General features: G+C 49.2%; 1 protein-coding gene across 3 annotated transcripts in view; it reads left to right on the top strand.

Moving 5' to 3' along the window:
• Akap8l (A-kinase anchoring protein 8 like) overlaps positions 1 to 12,900 on the top strand; it is a 32,860-nt gene that overhangs the window by 9,887 nt on the left and 10,073 nt on the right. Inside the window, exons 3-13 of one of the 3 annotated variants that reach the window (XM_021186101.2) lie at positions 3,673 to 3,705; positions 3,983 to 4,040; positions 4,143 to 4,226; positions 5,479 to 5,932; positions 6,014 to 6,110; positions 6,189 to 6,259; positions 7,061 to 7,121; positions 7,979 to 8,087; positions 9,531 to 9,672; positions 9,759 to 9,864; positions 10,067 to 10,197. In XM_021186101.2, coding sequence (XP_021041760.1) covers positions 3,673 to 3,705; positions 3,983 to 4,040; positions 4,143 to 4,226; positions 5,479 to 5,932; positions 6,014 to 6,110; positions 6,189 to 6,259; positions 7,061 to 7,121; positions 7,979 to 8,087; positions 9,531 to 9,672; positions 9,759 to 9,864; positions 10,067 to 10,197 — 1,346 coding nt within the window. Of the gene's footprint in view, positions 1 to 3,672; positions 3,706 to 3,982; positions 4,227 to 5,478; positions 5,933 to 6,013; positions 6,111 to 6,188; positions 6,260 to 7,060; positions 7,122 to 7,978; positions 8,088 to 9,530; positions 9,673 to 9,758; positions 9,865 to 10,066; positions 10,198 to 12,900 lie in introns of all 3 variants that reach the window. The other 2 variants (XM_029470954.1, XM_021186100.2) reach the window with 2 other exon arrangements.

Here is a 12,900-nt window from a genome sequence, read left to right as displayed (position 1 = left end):
TTCTACACTGTGGTCCAAGTAGTCCAATAGTGCCTGTCTCCTGACTGATGGGCGAAGAATCTGGTAGTGTCCACAGCCTGGGTGTCTCAGCTGCCCTGATCTGATGCTGAGTCCTGAAGGGTTCCTAGAGAACTGCTTCAGGCTGTCTTCAGTCTGCATTGCAGTCATGAAGAAGGTTCTCAGACCAGAGAAGGGGTGCCTCAGCCATAAAATAGATGAGCTTGCCAGCACAAGTGAGGACAAGCAGGCAAAAAGCAAAAGCTTCCGTCTTCCGTGACCTTTCACGTGGGATGACAGCACGAGATGGGGCTCAGACTTAGGATGGGTTCTGACCTCAGGTGACTCAGTCGAGAAGTTTTAGTTGATTCCAGATGTCACATCCAGATAACAACCAACATTTACTATCACAACCTGGTATCTCACCCAGCATGTAGATTATAATTCATTCTTTCTTTCTTTTTGTAAAGATTGACTTATTTTTTATTTATATGAGTACTCTTTAGCTGTCTTCAGACACACCAGAAGAGGGCATCGGATCCCATTACAGATGGTTGTGAGCCACCATGTGGTTGCTGGGAATTGAACTCAGAACTTCAAGAAAAGCATTCAGTGCTCTTAACTGCTATCTCTCCAGCCCAAAAAGATAGATAGATAGATAGATAGATAGATAGATAGATAGATAGATAGATAGATAGATAGATTGATTTAATATATGAGTGTTCTATCTGCATGTATACCTGCATGCCTGAAGGTCCATTATAGATAGTCAAGGGCCACCATAGTGCTCTTAATTGCTGAGCCATCTCTCCAGCCCTGATTGTAATTCTAATATTGAACTATTAGAATATGTTCACTTGGTCTGTGGATGTTCCTTACTGTGGTTATCTCCCTCTCTTTTTAAGACAGGTTCTTGCTATGTATCCTTGGATGACCTAGAACTGTCGCCAGTCCTCTTGACTTTCCTTCCTCAGTGCTGGTATTACAGGAGTAAAGGCCCATACTCAACTTTTATTTCTTTCAAAATGTTCACTGTTAGCCAGGTATAGTAGCACAGGCCTTTAATCAGCACTCATGAAGGAGAGGCAGGAAGTTCTTTGTGAGGTTTGAAGTCAGCCTAGTCTACAAAGCAGGGTAGCCAGAGCTACAAGAGGGGAGGGGGAGAAAAACAAAGTAAATTTTCCTTTGCCAACCATGAACTCATTTCCTCTGTGGACAGCCAGTAGAGATGCCTCTTCTGATGAGGCAGGTCTCGTGGACACACATTCTTAGGTGTAGCTTTCTGCTGAAGGGACAGCCCCCATTCCTATTTCCTGAGAGTCCATGAGAGAGTCTCAGTCATTCCAGGTATAGCAAGTAGCATATAGTGAATGCTTGTCCAAAGGGACTCCTGTAGCCCAGGAAGGTCTTGAACTTGTGATCTTCCAAGTAAATGGGATTACAGGCCTATGCTTAATAGATGGTGGTTATCCGGTCTGATCATCGGAGGCCATTTGCCTATCCTTGAACTATAAAGTTGTCCTCTGGCTCACTCCCACCAAGGGAACTTGTTCTTCCTTACTTGGTTCTGGTAGCTCCTTGATACCAAAAAGGCTGAATGACACGTAGAGCCTGCCCCACAGCAGAGTCCTAGTGCGTTTGTGCTTGCTTCCCGTCCTGTGTGTGTCCACTGTTTGTGAGGCTAGCACCCAACCTTCTGAACAGCTTCTTGATTCTTCCTGTGACTCTGTTGACTTTCTTTCTGGCCTGTGGAAATGGCTGCTATATCACTGTTCCTTTATAAGACCTTTCTCTGTCACATCTTCTTGAAACAGCAAGCAGCATCCCAGCATGCTGGGATCATTTTATCTGAGATAGTTGTTGCATAGACACATGGTTTAGGTTTTCCCATCCTGAGAGGTTGTTTGCTTTGTGAACTCTCATGCCACAGTTTATTAAATGTAGCAGTCTTCTAGAATGTCTTAGGTGATTTCCATCATCTCCCTGGTTTGTTTTATACAGTCCAAATGCAGATGGTATCCATTCGGTTTATTTAGTTTCCCTGTTTCTCTGTCATTCATTCTGCTGTCTCCTCACTGTGGTTGGTTTCCTGCCTAAGGATAAGTATGGTTTGTCTGTCAATAGAGCAGAGATACCATGAACTAGGAAGTGACTGGGGTCACACTAGGAGGTGCTAGCAGAGTGGGCATCTGCTCTGCCTGTCCCTCTGGGGACTCCCATTGACTCTCGATTCTCATGTGCTTTTTGCACTTTGGACTTTACTCTCCTAAAGGAATCAATTTTTACTACATATCATCAAACCTAGAGTATATTTAGTTTATGATCCAGGTGGTTCTTTCAAAGACCTTTTTTTTTCCCCCAAAAAAGTGTTTTGTTGTTTGCTCTGTTTTTGAGACAGTCTCAAAAATCTGTAACAGTCTTCTAGCCTGAAACTTACTGTATGAACCATAATGGCCTTGAGCTCACAGAGTTCTGCCTGCCTCTGACCCCTGGGATTTTTAAAGTAAGGTCTCACTCTGTATCCCAGGGTGGTCTTACTATGTAGCCAATACTTGTCTTGATTGCACAGGTCCTTCTGCCTCCACCTCTGAAGTTCCAGAGTTGCAGATGTACATCACCATGCTTGATTCTGGGGGTTGCTGATTGCCCTTCCCTAATTCATCGTCCTCCTAGATGATGCATCAAGGGCTTTGCAGCCCTCTCTGTTAAGGCATGGTTTCTGGAGTGTCTGTTTCTCTGCTCCAGTTGGGTGATAGAGTATGTTGCATGAGTTTTCCTGGAGCACTAGGAACAGATGTCTAATCTAGACCCTAGGTATGGCACCAAAACATAAAATCCAATCCGCTCTAGTTGAATTGGGCTTACTTACAGGAGCACGGGGGAGAACTGTTTCTAGGAGCATATACATCTTCTGAGTATCTAATCACAGAAGAAAGATCATCCTCAAATCACACCTGAACCATTCACGATTCTTATGTCCTTGGGTAGGAGGGAGCCTTGTGTGCTGTTCCCCCATTTCATAAGGGGATTCAGGTAGACTCAGTCTTGTCAGGATATCATGAGGGTAGTGACACCTGATCTAAGACAGCAGTGGCCCTACAGAGGACAGAGTCCCACAGCAGAGTGATGGTTTCAGTGTGCGCATGCACTGCTTATATAGCAGTGTGTGGTCTTCATTTCCTTCAGTCAGTCAGTCAGTCAGCTGTTACTTTGTAGTACAGGATAAAACTCTATCTCAGAGTTTTATCCCTAGACCTCATGCTAAAACATAAAAGCTGTGTTTTGGTATGTTTCTATATAAGGCTTCTCAGGGCCTTACATGTGCTGGGCAGACACTGTAGCCTACAATTGCCTAGCCGGGAGAGGGAAAGCCAACTTTTAAGTCCAATCTCTGTGGTGAAGGGGTGTAGGAGCCAAGTTTACTAGCTAGACGTGTTAGAAACAGGAGGCTTTAAATCTACGAGAGATTTAAATCCCCCAGAGTCTCAGAAAGCTGAGTAACAGTTGGGGAGAGGGTGGCCAGGTGCTTGTGTAGAGTCCAGTGTATAGTACCTTGGAAAGTTGAGTCAGGTACTGAGAAAAACTGTACTTTTGAATTCAACTGTAGTAAGCTTAAGTTCATGCTGTACTAGAAGTTACTGTAGAAATAATAATAGCCCTCTTTGCTTTTTGTAGGATATGGAACTTGGAACTCTGGGACAAATAGAGGCAAGTATCTAGCCATATTCCTCCTCTCAGGACTGTACCAGTAATGTTTCCTAGTTGCCTGCGTGGCCAAGCAGGACTTAGATGGGTGTTTCTGGGGCTGGCACAGGATGTCCTCCTTAGAGTGAGAAGGGCCTACCCAGCCTCGAGGGGCTAAGAGTTCCCCCAGCTTATTTTTGACCAAAACACCTTTTTTCTTTTTCTGTGTTTGTCTCTGTCTGCTACTTCCTCCCTTTTACCCACCCCCTCTATTTCTGTCCCTCTGTCTCCCTAACTGCAGGCTACGAGAACTATGGTTATGGCTATGGCTATGGCCAGGATAACACCACCAACTATGGGTATGGTATGGCCACTTCACACTCTTGGGAAATGGCTAGCTCTGACACAAATGCAAACCCTAGTGCCTCGGGTAGCGCCAGTGCCGATTCCGTTTTATCCAGAATTAACCAGCGCTTAGATATGATGCCGCACTTGGAGACAGACATGGTACAAGGAGGTGTGTACGGCTCAGGTGGTGGAGAGAGGTGAGTTGGGGTGCTGCCGAGGGCCTTAGGGTCCTGTCTGCTAGAATCTTTCCTGAATGTTTCTTGATATCTACTTCCCCTCTCCTTGCTCTGTGCTTCCCAATGCTGTGCTCCTAATTAGGTCATTGTGCTTCCCTTTGTTAAAACCTGTCATCCCCCTTGCTAACCCCTGATGGCCAACTCATCCTGTGTGCAAGGGAAGAGCAGACCCCTGTAGTGCTGTCTTGACTGTATCCACAGAATGGCTTCTCAGGAGTAGTGTCTAATGTCTCCCTCCTTCCTGACTAGGGAGGATCCTGCAGTGCCAAGGCAGGGCAAACTACATTTAGTGAAAAGTGTGGGATAATCCTCTGGGACTAACCACTGGGAGCCAGGTCATCTCCATCAAAGTGGTTAGTTAGATAAGAGTACTTGGGGCTAGAGAGATGGCTTAGCAGTTAAAAGCACTGATAGCTCTTCTAGAGGACCAGGGTTCAAATCCCAGCACCCACATGGTGGCTCACAACTGTCTGTAACTGCAAGATCTGACAACTTCACATAAACATACATGCAATCAATACACTAATGTGCCTTTAAAAAAAAAAAGCACAAGAGTACTTAATGGCCCCTTGCTGGTGCCTTGTAAATGTATACTTCTGGGGACCTTTGTCCTGGCTTAGATAGGCTACTAAAGCAAAGCAGAGCACCCTTTGCCTGAATGTAAATAAATGATAGGGCTGGTTGGGCTCAGCCTCACCCTCAAGTCTGTCCTATTGCAGAAAATCACCCATGAGTGCTGTCATCGGCAGACAATTGCTAGCATACCTTAAAAGTAGCTGGATAGCTTCCACTGATAGGTGATGGAGAACAGGCAGTGAGGAGGGAAGACCAGGTAAAGCCCAGGGATTCTGGGGAAGAGCAAGAGACTTTGCTCACACTGCTGCAGGGCAGTTTGCTCTAGCATGGAGCTTTGGAAGCAATGCTTGGGGTGAACAAACAGCAGGTGCTATTTCTTTTGCATCTGTTGGTGCTTTCCAGTGAGGCTTGGAGAAGGGAGTACAGAGAGGGCCCTGTACTTGTGAAGTATGGGGGGAAATAAGCCTAAACATGTCTCTGTCTTAGCCAGGTGGTCTGGCCTCCTTCCTAGGTATTGTGTTGAGGTTTTTTGTGAGACTAGGAGTGACTGAGCATAGGGCGGGAGCAGTAGGCTAGGCAAGCTGGAATCAAGGGACTCCAAAGGGCTCTGTCTGAGGTTTGCCATGTGTCTCCACAGATATGACTCCTATGAGGCCTGTGACTCAAGGGCCATCCTGAGTGAACGAGACCTCTACCGGTCAAGCTATGACTATGGCGAGCTTGACCCTGAGATGGAAATGGCCTATGAGGGCCAATATGATGCCTACCGTGACCAGTTTCGAATGCGTGGAGGAGATACATTTGGTCCAAGGGCTCAGGGCTGGGCCCGGGATGCCCGGAGTGGACGGCCAATGGCCTCGGGCTATGGGCGCATGTGGGAAGACCCCATGGGGGCCCGGGGCCAGTGCATGCCTGGTGCCTCCCGGCTGCCCTCCCTCTTCTCCCAGAACATCATACCCGAGTATGGCATGTTCCAGGGCATGCGTGGTGGGGGTGCCTTCTCTGGTGGCTCCCGATTTGGCTTTGGATTTGGCAATGGCATGAAGCAGATGAGGCGGACCTGGAAGACCTGGACCACAGCCGACTTCCGGGTGAATAAGCTGACCTACCCCTCCTGATCCATGCTGGAATATCGCTACCATCTCTGAGTTCACTCCTCCTTTCACTTCCAGACCAAAAAGAAGAAGAGAAAGCAGGGTGGCAGTCCTGATGAGCCAGACAGCAAAGCTACCAGAACAGACTGCTCAGACAACAGTGACTCAGACAATGGTAAGTTGGGGAATGTGGTGTCCTGCTCCCTGTCCCCGTGGGGCTCCTGGATTGAACTTGATTGTCCTCTCCTTGCAGATGAAGGCACTGAGGGGGAAGCTGCAGAGGGTACTGAAAGTGCTGAGGCTATGGAGAAAGGCTCCCGAGCAGTAAGTAACCCGAGACCTCAGGCTCTTGCTCTCTGAAGGTGGGGCCTAGGAGTCCAGAGCTGGCTTTTTTTTTTTTTTTTTTTTGATTTTTAATATTTTTATTACATATTTTCCTCAATTACATTTCCAATGCTATCCTAAAAGTCCCCCATAGCGGCCCCCACTTCCCTACCCACCCATTCCCATTCTTTTGGCCCTGGCATTCCCCTATAATGGGGCATATAAAGTTTGCAAGTCCAATGGGCCTCTCTTTCCAGTGATGGCCGACTAGGCCATCTTTCCATACATATGCAGCTAGAGACAAGAGCTCCGGGGTTCTGGTTAGTACATCATGTTGTTCCAACAATAGGGTTGCAGATCCCTTTAGCTCCTTGGGTACTTTCTCTAGCTTCTCCATTGGGAGCCCTGTGATACATCCAATAGCTGACTGTGAACATCCACTCCTGTGTTTGCTAGGCCCCGGCATCGTCTCACAAGAGACAGCTATATTTGGGTCCTTTCAGCAAAATCTTGCTAGTGTCAGAGCTGGCTTAAAGACACACAGCCTTGCTACAAGGGTCACAGGCAATGTGGTCTTACCTGTATGCATGGCTAGTGAGTGGACAGCACAAGGAGGCAGGGTATCTAGGGAAAAGTACAGGCCACTTCACTAACAGTGTGTTTCCTTGGGAGAAATGGGGCGATAGAGGCCTCTGTGCAGCAGGCAGTGAGTGGGAAAGGTCTGACGCTCCCTTAACCCTTTAGAGCCAGTATAAGTAGCTGTGCCCTTTTTAAAATTGAATTTTAAAAATTGTATATTAGGAAGGAGAAGACGAGGAGGGAAAAGAGGATGGGAGAGAAGGCAAAGAAGATTCGGAGAAAGGTAAGTCTTCCAGGGTTACCTAGGTACTGGGAAAGCTCTTCCAGGTGCTTGTAGTGGGAGGAAAGCAGCTGAGGGCAGGGTTGGAGCAGAAAGATGGCTGGCTGGGACCTTCCTTATGGGACTGGATATATGTTAGCAGGGCCTCTTCTTACTCTGTGCCCTCCCAGCCTGCCTCCGTTTTTCCTAGGCAGAGGTTATGGATGGTGTAGCCTCCAGTCTAGCACTTTGGTTTTGCCTTCAGGTGGGGGCAGCAAGCAAAAGTGTGGGGAGCCCAGGCACCCCCCCCCTGTCCCTCAGTAATAGACAGTTCCAAGTCCTCAGTGGCTGGTGTCCGAGCTGGGACCCTTGGTGCAGTTTTTACGGCTCTGGTTTGCGTGTCCTCTCCCTTAGCGCCTCTCCAGCCCTTGTTGGGAGTCCGTGTCCCCCCACCTGAGTGATGAGCGCCAGCAGGTACCTAACAGTAAATCCAGCCTCAGCCCACTGTTGCCGCGGTGCCCGGTGGGGGGGTGGGCAGGGCCATGTGAACGGCCTCCCTATATCCACCACCCAGTCCCTCTGAACACGCTTGTGTTCCCACCAAGACAGCCTGTCTTTGCCTTCCAGCTTCTCTGCACCCACTCTGCAGAGAGTGTCGGTGTTCCAGAAAAGAGAGGGGTCAGCACGTGTTCCCCCTCTCCCGGTGCCTAAGCCAAATCTACTTCCTGCTCAGCCCAGGGCACCCAGCCCTGCTCATGGCCTGAGGGTCTATGTGTACAGCTGCTCTCAGATGGACCCTCAGGAGTGGATAGCGGGTGACTCAGCCACAGGGTCTATTCTGTTAGAGTCCTGTTGGTAACTCTGCTTTTCTGTTACCACAGGGGCCCTGACCGCCCAGGATGAGAGCAGCCAGGCCAAGCGCAAGTTGCAGGCAAGCAAGAAGAGCCAAGACAAACAGAAAAAGCGGCAGCGAGATCGTATGGTGGAAAGGTAACTGTCTTCCTTCCATCCCTATGCCTCTGCACCTGCCCTGCTCTGGGGCTGCCACCAGGAGAGCAGGGTCATAGCTCTGCCATCTCGCCGCCCTCTGACCTCCCTTGGGAGCCACCACCTGCTCTGCTGTGCATGGACCCTGCTTCCCGCCAGGCCCAGCTCCCAAGTCCTGACTCATCCCCTGCCCCTCTGTGGCCACCTGGCGACCGCTGCCATCTGTGGCCTGAGACCTGCCACTGCTCAGCACCACTACCCAGAAGCTCCAGCACTAGGTCACTCAGCACGCGAGCCCTGAGGTGCGCAGGGGGCCCGATGCCCCTGAGGGAGGGGGCCAGCTCATCAGAGACTCAAGGTCCAAGGCGCCTGTGCCACCCCAGCTAGCTGCCAAGAGGCCGCCACCGTGCCCAGGAGAGATGACAGCACCTGTGGGCTATGGCAGCCTCTGGGTCTGCTGTTGGCCCTGCCCACCGGCCCTCTCAGGCCGGGCCTGTCTGTGGCTGAGCCCTTCACGCCCCTTGGTCGGGTCTGTCTGCCCTCAGGGCTCCCGCACTGGCGCTTGCCTCCTCCGCCTCAGACTCTTGCTCTTGCTGGACCTTCCACTCAGCCTCGCCGGCGCCCGGCCCCTGGGCTCTTCAGACAAAGCTGACCCCGTGGCCCAGATAAGGACGTCCCGGCAGAGGTAGGGACCCGCCCCGAGTCCTCGGTGGCGGCTGGCCTCCTCCGCCCCTTGCCACGGCGGCCTGTTCCAGCCCAGGCCCTAGACCCCAGGCTTCTGCTGTGGACACGAGGCCTAGACAGAGAGCACCTCGCCCAGTGATTCCAGGCTGCCCTCTGGCAGGCCAGGCGGGCGCCCTCCTTCCAGCTCAGACTGGTCTCTTCTTGGAAGAGGAAGATGAGGCAGCAGGTGCCCAGGCCTGCCGCCTCCCATCCCTCCTGACACCACCCCCCAGGCATTCTGAGCAGAGGATGGGCTGGGCCATTGAGTCCCCCAGACCTGAGAAGGAAGATGCAGCACCTTTTCAGGCACTGCCTCGGGACTGCGTACTCCACTCTGCACCTCAGGCCCTCCTGGCTCTCGCCAGGGCATCCTTCCTTCCGGTCCCCAGCTGGGCCAAATGCACAAGCTCCTGCCTAGCCTTGGTAGAGAGGCCTTCCGACAACCTTCCAGCGACTCTTTGCCTGTTGCAGTAGTAGCTGCTTCAGGTCTCAGCCTCCTGCCTGTGGGAAGGAAGAGTTCTTCCCCTAACCCCTACGTTGCTGTAACTGCAGCCTACAGACTATCTATCCCCTTCTGCTCCCAACCCTACCAGCCCCAGCCTACCCTTCAGCCGGGACTGCACTTCAGAGCGAGGCCTGTTTCAAGGCCTGCACGTGGGTTGGGGTAGCAGTGACATTTCCTGGGAGCCTTGTGGCCTCAGCCTCGTTTCCCTCCTGTGGCAGGATCCAGTTTGTGTGTTCTCTCTGCAAATACCGGACCTTCTATGAGGATGAGATGGGTAGCCACCTTGACAGCAAGTTCCACAAGGAACACTTCAAATATGTAGGCACCAAGCTTCCGAAGCAGACTGCTGACTTCCTGCAGGTAAGCTACTGAGTGGCTCATTGCTGCTGCTTTCTCTAAGCTCCGGACCGCCAGGCAGCTGACACAAACATCTGTGTCTTTGATAGGAATATGTCACCAACAAGACCAAGAAGACAGAGGAGCTCCGAAAAACTGTGGAGGACCTTGATGGTCTGATCCAACAAATCTACAGAGACCAAGATCTGACCCAAGGTGAGGAGGTTCCATCCCACCAGGATGGCTGCCACCCGGTAGGCCCCTAGCCTGCTCTTTTCTGCTTCTCGGTGTAGTGGCTTGATGTTCCGCTGTTCACCCAGTCTCAGGCTCATGTAGAAGTGTTAGGGAAAGTTAAGGAACTAGCCTGATGTCTTTGGCACCTGAGACTGTGATGACTGCTTTCTTCTGCCCCCAACAGAGATTGCTATGGAGCATTTTGTGAAGAAGGTAGAGGCGGCCCACTGTGCAGCCTGTGACCTTTTCATCCCCATGCAGTTTGGAATCATCCAAAAGCATCTCAAGACGATGGATCACAACCGAAACCGCAGGGTGAGCTGGGCCCGGGGCTGCTTGCCTGGAGTTTGAGCCTCTGCTTGTCCACGTGGGGCTGTGAGGACGGCAAGGGCAGGAAGGAAGGCCAGGGATACATAAGCAGCCTGTTTGACAGAGGTGAGATTGAGCTGGACTTTTAAGAATCAACAGCTAAATTAGTTTCAGAAATCAGAGGCCAACAAACCGACCTGGTATGGCTGGAAGAGAGAAGGGAATTAGACATAAGGCTTGCTTCTGTCATTGGAGGTATTCAGTAGTCAAAAGTACTAGAGGTGTAGTGGTGGCACTCGTCTTTAATCCCAGCACTTGGGAGGCAGAGGCAGGTGGATTTCTGAGTTCGAGGCCAGCCTGGTCTACAGAGTAAGTGTCAGGACAGCCAGAGCTACACAGAGAAACCCTGTCTCGAAAAACCAAAAAAAAAAGAAAGGTATTAGAGGTAATGATGAACTAGAGACATCTGCCATGAAGACTATAGGGAGCTGGTCTGCCATGTGGCTAAGAATGACCTTGGGAATGAAGAAGAGGAATGCTGGTGAAATGCAGGACATTGGCCTGTAGGAGGGACCAGGAGCCTCAAGTGATTCTCATTCCTAGAAACTGAGTAGACAGTGATGCTGTTACAGTTGTGGACAAAAGGAGTGTATATTTGATGAGGGGGTAGGGGTAGAGAAAGGAAGCACATTTGGTAAGAAAATTACTACATTTTCTTGTCTTCCAGTGTGTTCCCAGGCTGTCTGAGGTCAAAGTATATGTAGGGTAGGTTGGTTGGTTGGGTTGGGTACTTTTTGAGCTTATTATTAACGGCATCATTTTCTCCTTTTCTCTTTCCAAATCCTCCATGTGCCTCCCGTACTTTGCTCTCTTTCAAGTTCATGGCCTCTTTTTCTTGATTTGATGTTACATATGAGAATGTATATGTTTGTGTATTCCTAAATAGATAAGCGCAGCCTGCTCAGTCTGTAAATGTTACTTCATGTTCATGTTTCAGGGCTGATCTTCCCTGGGGTAGACTCTTTCTCCCAATCTCAGCACTCTTTGGTTGTGGTACTTCTTAGTCTCAGTTGAGGCCTCTTGAGTCTCCCTTTTTGCATTTACATGTCTATTGGTTTCATCCCATCCACGTTCAATTAATGTTTAGGCAGCCATGTTATGAGACTACATGGATGTAACTGTTGATGTTTCTAGAAGATAAAATCTCACAGCAAACTCCCTGTTCCTCTGGCTCTTACCATCCTTTCACTCCTTTTTTTCTCAATGACTTCTTAGATTAAGGAGTTGTGCTGGATCAGTGTGTTTGTATCAGTTGGATCCGGGCTCCACAACTCTGCATTTTGATTGGTTGTGGTTGTCTGTAATGGTCTCTAACTTAGAAAACGTTTCCTTGATGAAGATCAAGGACCGCACATATTGATGGGGATAAGGACAAATATTTAGAATGTAGTTCAGAATTATGTTCTTTTAGTAAAATGGTGGTTGTAGGTTCTCCTCCAAGATCCATGACTTCACTAGCCCTGGGTAGTTGACTATGTTTTTAGTACCAGATGTGATTTCTCTCACACCTGGTTTTCTCCCAGTTAGGGAGAAAATGTGGTAGATGATAGATAATATAAGACATTAATAAAATGTAGGAAAAATTAGCTCTAGCTAAGAAAGTATAAAGTCGGAATTAACATAGTTTACCTTTGATGAGATTACAGGAGAGGTAATTATTTTTTCCCAAAATTTATTTATTATATGTAAGTACAGTGTAGCTGTCTTCAGACACCCCAGCAGAGGGCATCAGATCTCACTATGGATGGTTGTGAGCCACCACGTGGTTGCTGGGATTTGAACTCAGGACCTTTGGAAGAACAGTCAGTGCTCTTAACCCCTGAGCCATCTCTCCAGCCCAAGGAGAGGTAATTTGAATGCAGTTTAAATGCTACACATTTGAAAGTTCCAGATGAGTCAGACATGATGGTGGCTCACACCTGTAACCCCAGCACTTGAGAAGCTGAGACAAAGGATTGCTGTTAGCTCTAGGCACACCTGGGCTACAGAGTAAAGCTCTATTTCAAAAACAAAAACAAAGTATGTTCAGATTAGAGAACTAGAAAGCTTCCATATTATTATTTTGGTTACTGATTACTAAGTTGTAATTGATGTATATCAATAACGACAATGATAGTATCACAATATACAATGTACACTTCAGTCAAGCCGGTGATGCACACCTTTCTCTCTCTCTTTGGTTTTTCGAGACAGGGTTTCTCTCTGTAGCCCTGGCTGTCCTGGAACTCACTCTGTAGATCAGGCTGGCCTCGAACTCAGAAATCCGCCTGCCTCTGCCTCCCAAGTGCTGGGATTAAAGCGTGCGCCACCACTGCCCAGCTGTTGCACACCTTTTATCTCAGCACTTGGGAGGCAGAGCCTGGTGGATCTCTGTGAGTTCAAGGCTATTGAGGGCTACATAGTGAGACCCTGTCACAACAACGGTAACAAAAGTACAGTTTATCTAAGTTGTTGGTGTATCCGTTATCCTAGTGCTGAGGAGACTTGGGAAAGAGTGCAGGTTCAAATAATATAGTGACACTATATTGACAGTGTCAGAAAGAGAGAAAAAGACTATGCAGGGGCCTAGCAAACACAGGAGTGGATGCTCACAGTCAGCTATTGGATGTATCACAGGGCTCCCAATGGAGAAGCTAGAGAAAGTACCCA

Source organism: Mus caroli, chromosome 17 (genome assembly GCF_900094665.2).
Source record: "Mus caroli chromosome 17, CAROLI_EIJ_v1.1, whole genome shotgun sequence".
Taxonomy (NCBI): domain Eukaryota; kingdom Metazoa; phylum Chordata; class Mammalia; order Rodentia; family Muridae; genus Mus; species Mus caroli.
The sequence above is the reverse complement of the archived record's forward strand: the minus strand, read 5'-3'. Positions and strand labels throughout refer to the sequence as shown.